The sequence below is a fragment of the Nannobrachium achirus genome (assembly GCF_963921795.1).
Source record: "Nannobrachium achirus genome assembly, chromosome: 21".
Taxonomy (NCBI): domain Eukaryota; kingdom Metazoa; phylum Chordata; class Actinopteri; order Myctophiformes; family Myctophidae; genus Nannobrachium; species Nannobrachium achirus.
This window is the reverse complement of record NC_137828.1, coordinates 39,401,591-39,422,720: the sequence shown is the minus strand read 5'-3', so window position 1 is coordinate 39,422,720 and position 21,130 is coordinate 39,401,591. Positions and strand designations below refer to the sequence as shown.

Here is a 21,130-nt window from a genome sequence, read left to right as displayed (position 1 = left end):
TTCAAAATGTACTTTGGTAGCAAAATGTACCTCACAATTGCATTATGAAACAAATATCTCAAAGGCCTGTTTTGTAAGCCTTGGTGTGAGAGGCCTACACTTTTACAACACAGAAGTAACTGTTTGTAATGCAATCTCTACACCTAAACCACACCAAGCATGCAACGAACGAATAAGTGCATTTTTCCCATTTTGCCTGAATTCACAATAGACAAAAAAGCTTGTCAAATGTCATTGTTCTTGGAAAGAATTGGGGGCGCTGATGGTTAAGCGGTTAAGGCGCGTACCACATACTGTAGGCTTTGATGCCTGACAGCTTGTCCCGGGTTCGATTCCCATGCAAGCCCAGTGGCGGATTTGCTGCATGTCATTCCCCAACTCTCTCCGTGTTTCTCATCACTGTCCAATGGCAGAAACAGGGACGGATTAATCCCAGCAAGGGCCCCTGGCTGATCATTTTTTAGGGCCCCACCACCCTCCACCATAACTTTTCATAACTGAAAATGAATATTTGAAATGTTTCATGGTTTTAGAGTCTTTACAAAATTCGGAAAATTAACATGGGGCTCAATGGCAGTTTTGTGCGCCTCAAAAAAACACGTTCACCTAGAAACTGCATTCATACTTTTTATAATTCACCTATCTGTGAACACACGTGCTTGAATGTTTTACTTTGAAATGTTTTGTAGTTTTGGAGATATTTAACTTTTAAAACTTAAATCTGAAAACTTTGGCACCTCGCTGTTCCCCACCTCCCTCCCAACGCACACTACCCAGCTCAGATTTTAAGCCATGATGATCATCTGTGGGCCAAGAAAGCACCTGTACACAACAGAGGAGGGCCTACCCATTGTTGTGGACAGACAAATTGTGGGCTGCAAAGTTGCAGTCAGTGTTTGTTTACTGTTTGAGGAAGCAAGATTCTTCTACTTATAGCCGATTTATACAATAATCTTATCCACAAGTTTACTGGAGACTATCCGGACCAAACTTCCGGGTTTAACAGCAGACATACAAGCTCACGTCGCGTCGCAGATGCAACCCGTTGAGAGCTTGTAAATCGGCGCCGGAAGATCGATGCAAACGTTTGCGCAATGCACTATGGGGCGTAGGAAACTCGTGGATAAGATTATGGAATGAATGTATAATTCCAGATTTTTTTCTTTTCTTTCAGTTACAGATATACTGTATATCACTGATGACATTTCTTGCAATATATCGAATATCGCAATATATTGAATATCGTGATATTATTGTTATCGAGAGCCTAATATTGCAATAGATATTGTATCGTGAGATACCAAGATCGGCACACCCCTACTGTAGACGCATACACACACGGTCACGCTAAGGAGACGGTGTGACCACCGCTCAATAAGAGAGCAAGTTTAAGGTGATCTTGTGTGGTGGTACTGAGAGTTTGATTGATTGATTGAAGAATTTATTAGCAGTTTGCAAAAGAAAAAAGTACAGTTTCATGACAGTACAGATCACTGGTACAATGTCAACTAAAAGGAGATCCTAGAAAGCCGAGGCTTATTTCCACAGGAACCACACTTTAAGTATCTCATATAACATTGAAAGACAGACGGATAGAACATACTTTATCTAGGATAATATCAGTTTCAAAAGCATAACATCAAATACAAAGGCAGAGAAAAAAGAAAAAAAGGGGGGGGGGGCATGGGGGCTTAGTCTATTTACAAGTCACGGGTAGCAGCTGTCTGAAGGTGATTTTTCATACCAATTTTGAAGGAGGCTAGGGATTTGCTCTCCTTTAAGGCTTGTGGAAGGGCGTTCCACATGTTGATGGTATAGCAGGAGAACGAGTTAGAGCCTTGTTTCGTGTTAAATCTACGTTGATGATGATTAGTGGAGCTACCTCTGGTGTTGTGATCGTGAACATCCTTGACCTTTAAGAAGTAGTTTGCCAGATATCTTGGAGGTGTAGTGAATCTTGTACACCAGGCCCATTGCAAGATGCTGTACTCTGTCAGCTACTTTGAGCCACCCCACGCTTTCGTGGTGATGATCTGTAAGGTGGGTCTGAGGTTGAAGACCAAGCACAACCCTAATTAGTTTGTTCTGGGCTGTTTGGAGCTTTAACTTTAAAGCAGCTGGGGCGTCGCGATACCAGACAAGGACTCCGTAATCAATGAGGGGCCCAATAAGAGCACCTCCTAGTGTCTTTTGAGATTTAATATTGATCAGCGGGGCAACCCTTTGCAAGAAACGAATTCGTTGGTTGACTTTTTTGATTACCTTGGTAGTCATTTTTTCACTGGATAGGTTAGCCCTCCAGGATGCAACCCAGGTAGCAGATGTGTTTTTTTCTTTCTATCACAGTGTCACCTACTTTAATTGTGAAGTTCTCAACTAGGCTAAGTTTCTGACTAGATCCAAAGAGGATACATTCAGTTTTACCTAGGTGAATTGAGAGTCTGTTGTCATTGAGCCAGGTGCATATCTTGTTTAGTTCACAGTTAAGGGCCTTTTCAACCTGCAATATGTCTCTGCCTGAGACTAGAGTAGAGTGATCACACGGGTCACACAGGTTATTGTTTGCTGCACTCAGATTGTAAAGTATACGCCACACACTATACATCTGTTGTTTTGTGTTGCATTATACTGACCTACTGGCACACAGACACACAACTTGTAAGCCTTTGGTTTTGGCTAAGCAGAATGAAAAAAAAAAAAAAAAAAAGCAAGCAAGCATACAGTAATCACTCACTGAAGAAATTAGACATATTGTGGGCACTACTCGATGATTCAACAGTGTCAGTAGCAAGCTATTTGGCAAGATGGGGAAGCAATGTTCTCAAATGTCAATAATGATACATAATATTACATGTTTGACTTTATCACAGTTATGGATGCTCGCTGCTTTAAGAGGACACTTGTGTTTGCAATAGAAAAAAGTACAGTTTCATGACAGTACAAATCACTGGTACAAGGTCAACTAAAAGGAGATCCTAGAAAGCCGAGGCTTATTTCCACAGGAACCACACTTTAAGTATCTCATATAACATTGAAAGACAGACGGATAGAACATAGTACTTTATCTAGGATAATATCAGTTTCAAAAGCATAACATCAAATACAAAGGCAGAAAAAAAAGAAAAGGGGGGGTGATAGCCTGTCTAATGACTAATCCAGTGGTGCAAAGTAACGAAGTACATGTATTGAACTTAAATAAAACATTTCAGCTTGTAGATCTGCCATTTTCAAAAGATGATTTATACGTTTTGAAATTCTGCACAATGAGTACTTTTACCTTTGGTACTTTAAGTATATTTTGATGCCAATACTATTGTACTTTTTGAATACGGGACTTCTACTTGTAACAGAGTATATTTGCAGTATTGATACTTTTACTTAAGTAAAACATGTGAGTAGTTCTTCCATCACTGGTCTAATCTCTGCTGAGTCCATTCTCCAAATGAGCTCTGTTTAAATCCCCCTGTGTGACAGCCGTTTCAAAATGAGCTAACAAACAGGTGGTTGGTTCAATTTGCAAACCACATCGCTATCTCTTCTCACCAGGGGTGTTGCACCAAATTCTGGGCCCTGGGTACAAGGATTCACTGCGGGCTCCCCATTTAGACTGGGAATGCATTATTTTGTGCTTTAACTACTGAAAAATAGCAGCTATACAAGCTCACAGCACGGCACCGAGTGCCGCGCTGCGAGCTTGTAGATCTGCTATTTTGAAAAATCGTGAAGATTTGTGCAAATATTTGAATATGTATTTTTTAAGCGAACATTTGTAACTAAAATTTTGCTTCTGGGGGTCCCTGGAACTAAATATTTTGAGATGGGGGTCCGTGGCCAAGTCTTTGAATATTTTTGACTCGTCTTCTAAATCCTTCTAAGGTTTTTTGAAAAACCTGTTTCTATGTTAGTGGTGCTCAAACCTTTTCATGTGAAGCACCCCCAAAATGATATGTATTTGGCCACAGACCCCCATCTCAAAATATTTAGATCCAGGGACCCCCCCAGAAGTAAATATTTGAGTTACAAATGTTCACTTAAAAAATACTCTAAGATTTGCACACATTTTCACGACTTTTCAAAAATAGCAGATCTACAAGCTTGCAGCGTGGCACTCGGTGCCGCGCTGTGAGCTTGTATATCTGCTATTTTTCAATAGCTAAAGTATAAAATAATTTAGGCCCCTCCACCTTGGGCCCTAGTAACTCAGTCCCACTTTCCCCCCTTGTGACACCCCTGCTTCTCACACATATTATTCAGGGGAAATCCTTTTAGTAATTCAAATCCTTTCACTACAGTTACAGTAGCTACAATATGGACCACAATGGAAACAAGCCCCACAGGCCTTTTTGTGCTGTCCATTTAGCATTGTTTTGCCACTGTACTTCTGTACCGTCTTCAAACATAGCTAATAAAGTATTCAATGAATCACTACTGTAGCGTTTAAGAACAGTGGGGTCCGGGGGACATCATTGGTTTCGATTAATTGAATACACAGGACCCCAATGGAAACAAGCCATAGTGCTTTCTTAGCTTTAATCCCTTTTAGCATACTCTTGTATAGAATTATACTTTCTGTGCTTTTTTTTGTTGTTGTTGCAAACTGTTAAATATTCAATCAAGCAATCAATCACAGCCAGGCCTGTAGCCCATTTGGTTCCATTTGTAGCTATACACTTGTCACTCTAGAGTTATGTGGGTCCTTGAAATTAAACCATTTGAGAACCACTGGTTCAGACAACCACTGTTTTATTTCTGTTGTATATTTACTCTCTGCAAAGCTTTGAGACTGAGGACACAATAATAACCTTGTGATAATCAGATGACCTGCAACAGGAGTAATGAGGTGTTGGGGGGATTTACCAGCAAAGCTTCTATTATAGGTGTTTGTGGCGTTTCATTTGCCATTTCAATTTCATGTTGGGTTAATCCAATGAAATTCAATTAACGAAACGCAATTCACATTCATTAATTTCAGTGGCGCTATACATTTCGCTTCAGCCTCGACCCACAATTTGAATGGCTTGAAGGACTTCAAGTCCTTTATTTAATGATAACAATGAAGAGGAGGTCCATCTGTCTGAACAATTGACCATGTCTCTGTTTTTGAAAGATATGATAAAAACATGCGTGAAGCATTTTGATAACAATACTTTGTATTTGTGAAGCGTCCATCCCTCTTTGTTACGCCACACACTTTGTACTTCAATCAGTTGCTGGAAAAAAAAGCATAATACCCTGTTGCTGATACATAGCGTAATACCCTGTGATTTCCCTTAACCCTTATTATAAAAGGTTACATATTATTCAACAGCTCAGTCTTTCCATTGATGAATGTCTAACAGCCTGCACTTTAATCCTTAAATGATACCACAAGTGGCTGACAGCCATTTACAATTACTTTTTATAATTTAGGCATTTAGCAGACGCTGTAGCAACTCATAATGTAATAACGGCTCATAATGTAATAAGGGCTCATAATGTAATAAGATAAATGTAATAAAAACTCATAATGTAATAAAAAAAACGAGCGCATAACGTAATAATGGATTTTTCAATAATGTAATAATGTAATAATGTGTTACATTAAGAACTTCCACATAGGAGGCTCATAATGTAATACAACTTTATAATGTAATAACATATTTTTATTACATTATGAGATGATTATTACATTATGAGCTTTTATTACATTTTAATTATTACATTATGCACTTGTTTTTTTATTACATTATGAGCTGATTATTACATTATGAGTTTTTATTACATGTTTTTATTACATTATAAGCCCCTATTACATTATGAGTTGCTACACACCCTGCCAACTTTGTTGATGAAGAATGGAGCAACTATCTGCTAAACATGCAGCAAATGAATATATATGGGGATCATTTAACTGTACAAAGAGCATCCACAATGTTCAACATACAGTTTGTGATTGTATAGATAGATAGATAGATAGATAGATAGATACCTTTATTATCCCAAGGGGGAAATTTAGTTGTCCAGTAGTAGCACAGCAGTATACAGTTATTTACAAAGTTACAGAGACGTAAGAAAGATAGATAAGAGGGGGGAAAAAAAAAACAAGGACAAGAGCAGTACAGTACCAATAAGGAGAAGGTGCATCAATAGAGGGGGCGAATAATATATAAGAATATATACATAAAGTGTCTTGCAAAAGAGACCATAGCAGTCAATGCTAGTTAGTGCAAACAAGTATCATTGAGTGTTGATGCAACATCGATAATATCCCCATGTGGTCAGTATGACGACAGTCTGCCATTGCTAGTTCTGGGCCACTTTGCCGAACAAGCATTGACACTAAGGCTTGCCCACCTGCCCCCGGTAAATAAAACTTTGGGGCAGGTGAAGTTTGCTTTCAGGTTGCCCGACCGGGCAAGTGCTCATTTGAGAGGGGACACGACCGTCTATAAACACGACACGAGATATCTGTGTAAACACCTGAACGTGGCCATAAAAAAAAAAAAAAATGACAAAGTGTGAAACCATAGCAATCATAACTACCTAGGTATTTGGATTTGGAGGTATTGAGGTATGATTCAAAATTGTTATTGAGTTAAATTGAGTGGTAATTAAAATCTTACCTATCATTTTATAATGGACGAGTGTTGCGCAAGTGTACATGACCTTTGGGCAAGTAGAACATGACCTGTACTTGCCTGACGGGCAAGTGCCTATTAGACCTTAGTGTCAACCCCTGCCGAAGGTCATGGGGACCATTATGTAAGCCTTGATGGACCAGTCACACACTTGATTCAAAGAGCGCACCACTTCGATCTGTCCAGACTTAGGGCCAGAATGAGGTACCGGGTCAGGGCCAGAGTGAGGGCCTTACGCCGAGAGTGAGGGCCAGATTTAGGGCCAGACTCAGAGTGAGGGACCGAGTCAGGGCCAGAGTGAGGTACCGAGTCAGGGCCAGAGTGAAGGCTAGACTTAGGGCCAAAGTGAGGGACAGATCGAAGTGGGTGTGCCATCCTCTGCTTCGTGGACTCTTTGAATCAAGTGTGTGACTGGTCCATCAAGGCTTACATAATGATCCCCATGACCTTCGGCAAAGTGGCCCGGAACTAGCAATGGCAGACTGTCATACTGACCACATGGGGATATTATCGATGTTGCATCAACACCCAGTGCCGATACAATCACGAACTGTATGTTGAACATTGTGGATGCTCTTTGTACAGCTAAATGATCCCCATATGTATTAATTTGCTGCATGTTTAGCAGATAGTTGCTCCATTCTTCATCAACAAAGTTGGCAAGGTGTGTAGCAACTCATAATGTAATGAGGGCTCATAATGTAATAAAAACATGTAATAAAAACTCATAATGTAATAATCAGCTCATAATGTAATAAAAACAAGCACATAATGTAATAATTAAAATGTAATAAAAGCTCATAATGTAATAAAAATACATTATTACATTATGAAGTTGTATTACATTATGAGCCTCCTATGTGGAGGTTCTTAATGTAACACATTATTACATTATTACATTATTGAAAAATCCATTATTACGTTATGCGCTCGTTTTTTTATTACATTATGAGCTGATTATTACATTATGAGTTTTTATTACATTTTTCTTATTACATTATGAGCCCTTATTACATTATGAGCCGTTATTACATTATGAGTTGCTACAGACGCTCTTAATCCAGAGTGATTTACAATGAGCAAGAAAAACTTGCTTACTGGTAATACATCAAATGTATAGAAATAGTAATCTAGGATCATAGGTAAACCAAGAACCTATATCGTCAGTCTAAGCCAGGGGTCTTCAACAGGGGGTTCGGGACCCCTAGGGGGTCCTCAGAGTTACTACAGAGGGTCCTCCAAATCGTTTGTGTGATAGAAACTTTTTTTTTTCTAATTTCTTATATTCCACTTGAACCCTATAGTGTCCATATTCTGAGAACTTTAGCCAAAAATAGCCGATCTACAAGCTCACAACGCCTCACGCTGCGAGGCGTTGTGAGCTTGTAGATTGGCTATTTTTGGCAAAGAGGTTTGGTTTAGAGGGGGAAAAGAGCACATTAAGTACAGAGTGAAAGGTCAAGTTTATTAAGTATTGAAGGTTCAAGTGGTTAAATATCTGAGAACACAAATTGACATGAATCCAAAATACACTGATGATTGTGCTGTCAAAAGATTAAATTATAATCTATGAAAAGGTTGTGGGCCCAGTGGGGGTCCCTGCTTCATTTATCTCTCAACTAATGTGTCCTTGGCCTGAAAACGTTGAAGACCCCTGCACTATAGAATGCCAGGTCTACAAAGCCTTTATTGTTGGAGGCTATAGCAACAGGTAGATCTACAAGCTCACAACACATCACATCACACTGTTCACTGCCCTATATGTCATATGACAGTCAGATGGGCCAATGTACAAGCTCAGGCGTTGTGAATGTGTAGATCTGCTCTTTTCGCTATTCGCTGTGCGTCGAAGTGTATACTAGTATAGACCCACTGTGGGGTTTAAGTGGTTAAGAGATAGACAGACACTCTCGGAGTGGAAGTCAATTGGAGGATCCGATTTTCACAGTGTTTTTCCTTCCCCAGTCAGAAGTGTTGTGTGCAATGGCACCGGGGTAGGAATAGGAATAGGATGGATGGGTGGGGAGGCTTTAAATGAAAGGCAATGGTGGGAGATGGACCACTGCCTCAACACTATTTAATTAAACCCTTGGAGACGGCCGCCTCCCCTGCATGGGAATGAGGACCAAATGACTTGCTGGGTCATGTGCACGTGGTCCGCCGCATGAATAATACAGCAACACTGCAGGCTTATTCAAAATAAACAGAAACACTGCTGCTGCTTTTCGCTGCGGTGCCAATGTGACAGACAGACATGTCTGCTGCGTTCTGACCCATGGTTTCCGTTCAATTAAGGTACAGTGCGTACAGGGGCGTCGCACCAAATTCTGGGCCCAAGGTACAAGGATTCACTGCGGTTTAACCCATTTAGACTGGGAACGCATTATTATTACGCATCATTTTGTGCCTTAACTATTGAAAAATAGCAGATATACAAGATCACAGAGTGCCGCTCTGCAAACCTTGTAGATCTGCTATTTTTGAAAAATCGTGAAAATTTGTGCAAGTCTTTGAATATTTCAAATCTTTTTTCTTTGTTTCTATGTCAGTGGTGCTCACATTTTTTTCATGTGAAGGACCCCCAAAATTATATGTATTTGGCCACGGACCCCCATCTCAAAATATTTAGTTCCAGGGTCCCCCGAGAAGCAAAATTTGAGTTACAAATGTCCGCTTAAAAAATACATCTATTCAAAGATTTGCATACATTTTCTAAAATAGCTAAAGTATAAAATAATTAAGGCCCCTCCACCTTGGGCCCTAGTAACTCAGTCCCCCCCCCCCCCCCCCCCCCGTAGGCCTACCGCAGGAGAGCTGTTGATATAATGAAGGTACAGTATTGCATACTGCAAGAGAGCTCTTGTACTAGCTAGTTTATTGTAAGACAGCTGCTGCTAGCATAAAGAAACACATACATGTATTTCAGAGCACTGATGTGACCAGACTACCGTAAAACAAAAAAGAACAGACTTTATCCATGATTATGATGATTTGACATTGTTTATAGGGCGACAGAAGGCCCCTAATTCAAATATTTGGTCAATGTGGCCATTGTAATAATAATTGAAGCCAACAAGGTTTTTCTTTTCTTTGAGATTTGATATTATAAATGGAAAGTGATGAAAGTGTATATCACATCATATGATATACTATAAAGGAACTGAATATGAGGAGAAGAAGAATAAAAAGAACATGACACGCTTCTTTCTCATTCCTACTGATTTCCCACATGAACTGTAACATTATACAATACAATAAATAAAAGATGCCACCACAAATAATCTATACTTCACTTAAGGCTTTATTGGCAGAATGTCGTAAAAAATTAGTATTTATCTCACCAACAGTCCTGCCTATACTAGGCACAAATGCACCTTAAAAACAAATCTGATTGGGCAAATTGATGGTTATAAAAACACAAACATCAAACACAAACATGGGAACTGACATCAAAAGACACAAATAAAAACAGTGGGCTTGTGAAAAAATGATAATGTTTCACTCTGTGGGGTGAGCAGCAGAAGACGGATGAATATTATGTTCTGAATGTGGCTGACGACCAGGGGCGTTACAAGGGGGGTAAAAGTGGGACTGAGTTACTAGGGCCCAAGGTGGAGGGGCCTGGATTTAGTTTATACTTTAGCTATTGAAAAATAGCAGATATACAAGCTCACAGCGCCGTGCTGCGAGCTTGTAGATCTGCTATTTTTTTAAAGTCATGAAAATGTGTGCAAATCTTTGAATATATGTATTTTTTAAGGGAACATTTTGCTTCTGGGGGGTCCCTGGAACTAAATATTTTGAGATGGGGGTTCCGTGGCCAAATACATATCATTTTGGGGGTCCTTCACATTAAAAAGTTTGAGCACCACTGGCATAGAAACATGGGTTTTTCAAAAGGACTTGAAATATTCAAAGACTTGCAAAAATGTTCAAGATTTTTCAAAAATAGCAAATATACAAGCTCACAGTGCGGCACCGTGCCGCGCTGTGAGCATGCATATCTGCTATTTTTCAATAGTAGTACCCAGGGCCCAGAATTTGGTGCGACACCCCTGCTGACGACATTCAGATAACATTCACATTCACTGTGATTCACACCACTGAGTCCCCTCGGATGTATACATGGAACCAGAAGTTCCCAGGTCCTACTGGCCTTCTACAGAGGCACCACAGAGCAGTGGTGTATTAACTAAGTGCTTAAGTACAATTTTGAGGTATCTGTACTTTACTGGAGTCTTTCCAATCTTGGCGACGTATTGTGAGCTTGTAGATCTGCTATTTTCCAAAGATGTTTATACATTTGAAAACTTGTGAAATGGGACATTCTGCACACAATGAGTACTTTCTACGTTTGTACTTTAAGTATATTTTGATACCAATACCTTTGTACGGTAATTTTTTAATTCCAGAATTTGAATGTACTTGTAACAGAGTATTTCTACATTGCAGTATTGATACTTTTACTTAAGTATAAAATGTGAGTACTTTTTCCACCACTGCCACAGAATATCACTGCCTTGTATGGGAACTGTATCTCAGTGGTTCTCAACCTTTCAGCCTTTATTCATTTCAGAAAGGAAATGGAAAAATAAAAATAAATATACAGTAAGTACTTATCAGGGTGGGAGGTCCCCAGTTCAATTATGATTATTTTGGGGGGTTGTGGCCTGAAAAGGTTGAGAACCACTGCTGTATACTGTATGACCTCAACTGCAAAGCAATGCAGATGGTTGTGTCAACAGCCCAAGTGCATCAGCTTCCTTCCATACAGGACATAATGTGACGTAAAAACCTCTCTAGCTTATGAAAGGTCAGAGCCACCACCCCAACCACGGATTGTTTCCGATGCCGCCAGGTGGCTACGCTACTGGCTTTATAGCCACTAGTAGTAAATAACTAACTACTTTCCCCAGACAATCTGGGTTTATGAATGATCAGGCCAGAAAAAAGAAAAACCAACCGGGAAAATGCTACAGTAGTTGATTTTCACGTAGGATAGCAGAGTGCACAAGAGCATTAAAGGTCTTTTCTATAATAACGTTGCAATCCTTCATCCCATTTCTCACACTGTTGTCCCCCTTAAGCCTGATTTATACCGTACTGCCATACGACCTTGTCGTATATGCCAAAACATAATGGATTTTCAAATAGAAAATGAGTTATTTTTGTGCGATGTGGTCGTATAACAAAGTGTTGATTGAGCCTTCTACTCTTTAGCTATTCCTCTCCCTCTTTCGTGTCTGTTGTCGAAAGACAAGACCACTGAACAACTTGACCTTTATTTATCCTCAGTGTAATCACAATCGATACAATATAATCCATTTTCAACCTGGCATCCCTATTTTTGGCTCGTCATTATAGGCAATAAAAAACGAAACTGTTCTACAAGCTCACAGCGCGTCACCATTCAATGCGTTGTGAGCTTGTAGATTGGCTATTTCCACGACAACACCATTATACGACCAAGAATATAATAGGGCTCAAGGTAGGTTAACACATTTGCACTATCCCTCACATTCAATGCTGCCACTGTAACACTCATTTTTCTCCCTAGAATTAAAACTGCAACATTTATCAAAGCATTCTCTCTGAAAAATATAAAACAAAAGCGGAAGAGTCCAGTAAGACAAGACTAATAATAACCAACATTTTATGAGAGTCAACGTGCACTCAGTGTCCTTAGGGGTCAACGTCCAACCCACATAAACAACAGAATTAGTAAAAAGCTATTAAATATGTCTCTTTGAAACCCAAAACAAAACAAACAAAACAAGTGTGATCTCTGTAGACTAATTTGGCTGCTGAAACCTGATGCGTATAGAGAAAGATGGAGAAAAGAAGGCGGGTGGGCTATAGAGGAGGGAATGGGACTAGCATCTTGCATACAGGATGACGGGTGGGCTGATGGGAGTTTAGCTCTGCTCTGTGGAGCTGATGGGGAGAGAAGGCACAGCAGTTGTTCTGTAACTGAGCACTAATGCCACATATGATTGACAGAACTCCTGTCAATGAGCACATGAGTGCGTGTGTGTGCGTGTGTGCGTGCGTGCGTGCGTGCGTGTGAGTCTGTGTGTGCGTGCGTGCGTGCGTGCGTGCGTGCGTGTGTGTGTGTGTGTGCGTGTGTGTGTGTAGCCTACATGTGTGCACGCGCACGTGTGTGTGAGTGTGTGCCTAAAACCAAGTCCCAATCCCACCGAATCGAGGGAACAAATTGCGCGGGGCTCTTTTCTTTTTAGATTCTGCCTCCTTGTTTAGCCACAGTTTCTTTCTCTTGGTGTCCATGTGTCCTACAGAGAAAAAGAGAAAAAAAGAAACATTGTGTCTTTAGTTTAGTAGAACCGACTCATCATCAAGGACAAGTGCATATCAACTGTCGGGCAGAAACCTTGTATCTTACAAAAGTTTCAAATTTGTTTATCCCTAAAATAAACCCTGCTTCATCATACGAGACTGTCGCACAAAACTAGCGAAAATAGCACATCTACAAGCACCGCGAGGCGTTGTGTGCTTGTAGATCGTCATACAAGGTTTCCACCCGGCAACAACCATATGTATTTCATTACCCTGTGTAATCAGCAGCGGAAGCAAATCAAGATACATATTGTTTGGATACCATTACCATGAGGAAATATATGGCGACCAAAATGAAAGGTCCTCTAGCAAATAAAGCCTCATTTACAAAACTCTGAGTCTGGTATTTAATTGGCCAGCTATTGTGTACGACCTTCTGACCCCCTGGTGGAAAGAAGAAGTTGACCTTTGACAACCCCCCCCCCCCCCCCCCCCACACACACACACACACACACACTACACACACACACAGCTTTCTAATGAACACCTTGTGTTCACGTCTGCCAGTCAGTCACTCCTCCTTTGGTGTTGGCTGTCCAAAATAGAGGCAGAGCCAATTAGCTGCTGTTACCTCCCAGGGGTAAATGAAGATTTTACCTTGTCCTCTGCGTTCATTAATCACATTCAACCTTTTCCTTCTTTTTGAATGCTTTTTTCCCTTTTGTTATGATGATATCCCATGCAAAGTACTGTGTATCCGTCTGTCCTTCAATGTTATATGAGATACATAAAGTGGTTCCTGTGTAAATAAGGCGAAAAGCTATAGGATCTCCTTTTAGTTGACCTTGTACCAGTGATTTGTAACAGTTATGAAACTACTTTTTCCTATGCAACCAAGATTTGTGTCAGATCCTGTGTCTAGGTGAAACATGACCTTTGACACCATCTAAATGTCTCAATAGTAGAGCAGGGAGACACAATACAACCATCCCTTGTAAGTTATATTGTATTAACATATTTTACAGTACAGATAGGACAAAATTACGTTTTATTCACTATAAGACGCCTCAGGGCGACATGCGACCTCGGCCTAAAGTCTTGGCCATCTGGCCAGTGATATCGGACCAGTTACCCATATATGGAGCCCCATGGTACCCATATATGGAGCCCCCTGGTACCCATATATGGAGATCCATGTACTGTATATGGAGACATGCTGTGAGAGCTTAAACATGCTTACTCAGTTATTCGTTATGTGAAAGTCCTTTTACGTCTATGACATCTGACATCATATATACAATCCCTTGTATGCCCATACATGGAGATCCCTGTCTGTAGAACCAGCCACACGATATGGCTGTCTTGGCCATCTGTCTTGGCCATATATGGATTCTGTTAGTGTGGTATGTGGCCGATGTGGCCTCCATACAGTATATGGGCATTCCCATATGAAGTCCTGTTAGATGTGGGCTTAATATTGATGACATCAGGGATCTCCATGTATGGGCATATAAGGGATTCTGTTAGTGTGGTTCCCCTGACATCACAGTGATGTGTCAGGGGAACCACAGTGTCAGGCGTTATAGACAGACAGACAGACAGAGAGACAGACAGACAGACAGACAGACAGACAGACAGACAGATCTACAGTCAAGCTGTGACCGTTCACATACTAAACTGTGACCTAAATTTTTAAGGTGATGTTTTTTTACTACAAGGTGTGTTGAGAACAAAAGCTGCTCACGTCGGAAGGGAGATATCACTGAACCGCTACTACAGAGAAAAACCTTTTGTTAAAAGTATAAATATATATACGGTCGCAATTAAAGAACCGTAACATTGTGCCGCTTTAGCTATAATAACTGAAGAAGAAATGCTATGGCTGCTTACATCTAACCTTTATATTTACCATCACTTATAATGCTTCTACAATACATTATGATATTTGGTAGCTTGTAAGAGCCTAGGATGTCTCCACTAGGCCTGATAGCTATTGCTTTGGTACAGCTTTTATGGTTCAGCCTGTCCTTGAAGCAGCCACAGTATAACTAGGATCTCTACCACACTGTTTTCCAAACAATGGGTCGGGACCCATTAGTGGTTCGCAGACATATTTTTATGGGTCCCTTCATTTTTGGTTTCCTATATTTTGTTTTGAATTATTATTATTTCAAAACATTTTTTTCATGAATTAAAAAACGAATTAAATGATTTTTTCAGTAATTTCATGAAGAAGTAAAAGAAAAATCTAAGAAATTCCATATATTAGAACACAAATGTTTAAGAAGTAGTGAAAATAGACGATCTACAAGTTTGTAGATCTGCTAGTTTGAGTCCCGGGCAAATATATAATTTCTCTTTGGGGTCACAGGCTAAAATGATTGGTACCACTGGTCTACCGTACCACTGAGATGAGTGTTATTGTACTTCTTCCCATGATATCATGGACATAAAGCATATCCATCACCACCTAGAATATTGTCTGGTCTCCTATTTGCCTCATCGATCACGATCACTGATTGATCCGGAATTCCACGTCAATAACCTTGGTGGTGGTGGTGTGGGTGAGATGTAGCGGGGACAGTGACTGGGGGGTTGGGGGGCACTGACCTCTTAGTCTCGCGTATTATAGCCAGGCAACTATTCCACAATCTCCGAATGCTATATTGTATCTGGAACTATACCTCCTGAAATCCGAGTAATGTAAGCTGGCATTTCCGTCCTCAAAAATATATTTTAAAATATAATTTCTGATAAGCAGCAATATATTGGCAAGAAATATTACCTCTAACAATAGCCATGTGTATAGAGAATATAGGCCTTCAGGAAGGAGATACGGCATTCCAGCATAAAATAAGGTCAGACTAAAAAGGTCCTTTATCCATCAGGCTACTTTAAAGCTTAATCAGGAGCTTGGCCAGAGGTAGGCTAGGCGGTGGACATTGCTCTTGTCTGTATGTCCTTATGTATGTAATCCTGTTTTGTTCCTTGTTATGTCAAATGTGTGTTTGCTTATATGTTTAGCATACTTGGCTGCTGTGTCGCAAGGAAAAATTCAGTGTGAACGTACTATAGGCCTATCATATCATATCATATCATATCATATCATATCATATCATATCATATCATATCATATGCTTAGATGATTTCCATTTATATTAGCATAAATGTGAGCGGCTGTAAAAAAGCTGGATACTCATGATTAGAACTTCCGTCTCCCAGACTGTATGATGGGAGCATTTGCATATTGTGGGAGTCAACAGTCTGGTGACGCGAGACTACTGACCTCTCGTTAGCCCGAGGCTCTGTAGGCCGTGCTCCTCTCCGTCGCCCTCCTCTTCGTCGTAGGGGTTCTGGGCGACGTTCCTCAGGTAGCGCTGGTGGTGGGAGGGCAGACCGGGGAGCGTGTTATGTCTGCGCCAGGGAGCGTGTACATGTACCTCCTCCTCCTGGCTGCCGCCATCTGTGATTTCTGTGGGATGAAGGGGGCAAAGAACTAGTGATGTGGTTTTCAAACCTTTTCATATCGAGGTCCATTATTTATTCTGCATTTGAGCCAAGGACCACTATTTGTTGAGATTTAGCCTCTCAGACCCAACCCAAGATTCAGAATATTTTGTTATCGTTGGATACAATTTTGTCTACAATTACATGCCGTATTTTAAGTGGTGCCATATAGATAATATCTCAAGACAGATTCTGAAACGGAACAAAACAGAGAGTGCGCTGTTTTTCATTTGACGATGGGTTCCCAGATTGACATATACTGTAACAGACAAACATGATCAAAATAACAATTCTTTATTAAGTAATGCAGATGTTTAACAATAATGTAACTCTTGAGAGCGTAAAACTAAACCAAAAGGACCTGCAAGGGTACACAAGGGTCCATTTGGTTTTATTTTAAGCTCTAAAGAGTTAAAGATCTATAAGGGTCCATTTGGTTACCAACTCTCCATCAGCTAGCTGGGGACCACCTGGAACCCCCTCAAGAACCACTCGTGGTCTCCAGACCAATGGGATGGGAGCTGTGATGCGTCCAATACCCACCCACCAACTCTCTCTCTCTCTCTCTCTCTCTCTCTCTCTCTCTCTCTCTCTCTCTCTCTCTCTCTCTCTCTCTCTCTGAACAGATGTTCAACTACTAGAATATCGCCCGCCTTCGGCGGGCGAATCCTAGTGTTCGCACGCTTCGCGTGCTCACATGCACACACGCACAACTGCTCCAAGCCATGTTGCCCACAAAAAGCACTGTTTCTTCATGTATTTTGAGTGTGTGTGTGTGTGTGTGTGTGTGTGTGTGTGTGTGTGTGTGTGTGTGTGTGTGTGTGTGTGTGTGTGTGTGTCATTAATTAACATTATTTATTATTATTATTAGTAATACTAATATTATTATTTCACTTAGCTAAAAGTAAGCCTTCTGAAATTGATGTGATGACTGAAGCAAAAGAGTTATGTTTAATAATAAGCACTAATTACTTAAATGTGACTATCTCTTCAATACATGGAGTGTATGTGTACTGTAGACTGTATGTGCATGGGACTGGAGTTTATCCAGACAAAATTGTAACATTCCCACTGTGTCAGTTGGGAGGGTGTGAGAGAGAGAGAGAGAGAGAGAGAACACTATGACTTACACCTTTCAACAAAGAAAACACTCAAATACATGCACCCAAAAAAATAATCTCTCAGTTGAACACATTTTAAATGTGTGAAACTTTTCCACCCATTTTATATGAGTAAATTTATATATGGGATATATGTAGTCCCAAGTCAAATCTACATTCAATGCAATGCATGTTGTTCAATTAGTCCAACTCATTTTCATTAACTTAAGCCAAGTTAATTATATGAACTTAATTAATTTACGTTTGTCCAACTCAAACAAATGTTAACGTAAATGTGTTGGTTCAACTCATTTTTATGGAATTAAGCTAAGATAAATAAAATACTTTTACATTTACATAAGAAGAGTTCGGTTTCAGGTTTTCTTCTGGATGATTTGTTTCAAGTTTTACAATATCAACATACAGATGCATAATGGATGTATGCAATAGCAGTGATTATTGAATAATCAGAACATTTAAGAGAAAACCAACGCAATAACCTCAAAGTTACCATGAGTTCTTCTCTTTTAGCCTAGCATGGGGAGGGAGCTCAAGCTTAAACTAGCAGCCTAGCAGTTAGGGTTAGGGTTTAGGCTCAAATACTGACAAATCAAATTCTGACATATGACAGTCATCTTGCCAAGGCAGACACATTGATATGATACATTTAGCATTTTTAGCTCCCGAAAGCTTAAACATTTCCCTGAAAACCTAGAAAAATGCTGTTCCCAGCATGCTTTGCATAACATGTGACCAACTTATTTGACCAATCAAGGGAAAGGGCTGGAGTCACTTCTCAGATCTGTAAAATGTACTTAATAAAATTGAGTTGGATTCAAACAATATTCTCAGAATGATTTCAGCCTTAAAAACTACTCAATAAAATTGGTGAGAGGCGTGGTTTATGGGACTCTGGGAGTTTTCATTGGAACTCATTTTCAATGTGTTTTTAAATTCCATTACTAAGATTTGAGTTACATGAATGTAATATAAATGCATAATGTTAAATGAATAGATTTTGTATAAGCACTATTAATTACATTTGAGTTGGAACAATTTAATAAAAATGCATATATTGTAAATGTATATATTTAAGGTAAGCACGATTAATATTTGTTCAGTTACATCAATTCAATACATTTGCATATATTATAATTAAATACATTTAAATAAAGCCAACATAATGTAAATGTATCACATCTGGCACTATTAATAATATTTGAGTTATATCAATTAAATGTATATGCTTATGCCTTGAAGTGAAGTAATTAAATAAAGCAAACATAATTTATATGTGTCACATTTATAGGGGGGTTGAATCAGTTTTTTGGGTGTGATACTGCAATAGCGATTTGCATATAAAAAAGGACATTAATGATAATTGGCGCGGTTGAGGTGAAACAGTTAGGCTAAGTAGAAAGTGTGATCCAAGTGTGAGCTAAACCCTGTCTTTCTCTCTCTCTCTCTCTCTCTCTCTCTCTCTCTCTCTCTCTCTCTCTCTTTCTGTCTCTCTGCTGTCTCTCTCACTCTTTCTCTCTCTCTGCTGTCTCTCTGTCTCTCTATGTGCATTGCCCCCCCCCCCCCCCCCCCCCCCCCCAAGTGTGCGCGCTTCTCTCCTCCCTCTCCCTCTCCCTCTCCCTCTCCCTCTCCCTCTCTCTCTCTCTCTCTCTGGGGGAGTGTTGGAATGTTGCTGCAGGCTTCATGTCCGTTGACTGTGGACTGCCCTGTGTCCTGTGCCCTGTGCCAAAGTGGGCTGCGGCTTTAAGCCAATTGTAAATATAAGATGCATTTCGTCGACTAAAATTATATGAAGATATTATTGTCTATTTTTGGCACACAGCAAATTATGAATCAGGTATTATTTAGATAACTAAATCAACTGTAAATTTAGTCGGCTAAAATCGTATGATATTTAGAAGAAAGGAAAAAAAATATCGATGTTTACAAGGAACTTTACAGAAAAACAAGCCCAACGTCGCTTATAATACGCGGATATGGCAACACTGGTGGAGTTGCATTTGGCTGTAGCTTCATATGGAACTGATTGATTTGTATTTTATAATTTGTCTGTGCTGTGTGATGACAGGCCACTTTTTTGGACATATTCTCCCCAAAGCTTTTAATTCAGTTCAGTAACATGAAAATTAGGTAAGGATTAGGTTAGGATTAAAGAGGTGGTGCCATAGTTTTGTACTTTTTCTGTTTTGTATGTGTCTATGGCGTTAACATTACTCTAATACAGTGTTTCTCAAATGGGGGTACGCAGAGATACTACAAACTTGTATGTGAACGTGCTGCTGTAAAGCTTTAAACCAAATTAAGAACGAATTTTGACTTGCAACTGTTACTGGATAGAAAACATTACGTTACTTACATAAAAAGTGATCTTTGAATTGTCAGTATATTTCGATCAAAATGTTGTCGATTAATGGGGGCTCAAAGTTTGAGAACCACTGATCTAATAGACCCTGCAGGTGGGGTTATAATATGCAAATATGTCTTCCCTGTGTATTTTTGGTTACTTCCTGGAAGCTGAAAGCCTCTGAGTCAAAATGCCCAATTGAAATACACTGATATAATGACATCATGATATCATCCCCAGATCCCCTCCACTTTTACCATACACCCAATACTGCAGGTGTGGCTAACTTCAGCTGGGTCACCACCAATGAACTGGTGGGTGTGGCCTCATAAAAACATAATTTTAACACTTTCGGCACACTTTTTTTCCTACTGTGATCATAATACCTGATCATCATGTTTTAGGGGGGAAATGTCATGGCACCACATCTTTAATGTTAGGATAAGGGCTAGTGTTGGGCATGTATCTGTTGGGGTTAAGGTTGGGGCTAGGGATAGATTATTTACTGTATATAGTTTACTAGCCCTTACCCGTTCAAAGATATGAGCTCCGAAATGATGTGCAGTGTGTGGGTTATGGGATGTGCACTGTGCACACAGTATATGAGGGATGGAAAGTAACTTTAACTGGTGCTTGCATGCTAATATGTATGAGCATCAATGTAAGAAATACCCGTTCCATTTAACGGCTACAGAGATACTGTGTACCGATCTGCATGATTTTTGGACAACATCTGTAACAGGGCCAGCCCCCCCCCCCCCCCCCCCCCCGTGTGTGTGTGTGTGTGTGTGTGTGTGTGTGTGTGTGTGTGTGTGTGTGTGTGTGGGTTTGTGTGTGATTGTGCATGGCCTGAACAACAGCGCCCCTCCCTTAACATGTGTGGTCACAAAAGGTACTGTAGGCTAAATAGATATAGATACACCATAAAAATGCTAATATACAGCATACGATTTGTGAAAGTGACAAACGGGCTTCACAGTTATGTCAGGTGTGTTCATATGCTGATGGTGATGCGATTTCAGATCAATTGCTCCAGCCACCGAGGAGAAACGCTGTGACAGACAGACAGACACTCACTCACTCACTCAGACATTCGCAAAATTATAGTATAGATGTATAGAGATATACTGTATAAAAGGGGGTATACTTCGACAGGGGTTCCGGGACCCCTAGGTGTCCTCAGAGTTACTATAGGGGGTCCTCCAAATCTTTGTGTGATGGAACCTTTGTTTATTCGGAGAACTTAAGCC

At 40.1% G+C, this 21,130-nt stretch overlaps 1 protein-coding gene across 1 annotated transcript in view; it reads right to left on the bottom strand.

Annotated features, from left to right (window-relative positions):
- Nucleotides 1-12,791: 12,791 nt before the first annotated feature.
- The window catches only part of LOC308306718 (uncharacterized protein), a gene marked incomplete at both ends in the record, with an annotated part of 11,680 nt that continues 3,341 nt past the window's right edge, over nucleotides 12,792-21,130 (bottom strand). The window contains 2 exons of the mRNA XM_080751762.1: nucleotides 12,792-12,907; nucleotides 16,198-16,383. Of these exons, the coding sequence (XP_080607888.1) occupies nucleotides 12,792-12,907; nucleotides 16,198-16,383 (302 nt within the window). The remainder of the gene's footprint in view (nucleotides 12,908-16,197; nucleotides 16,384-21,130) is intronic.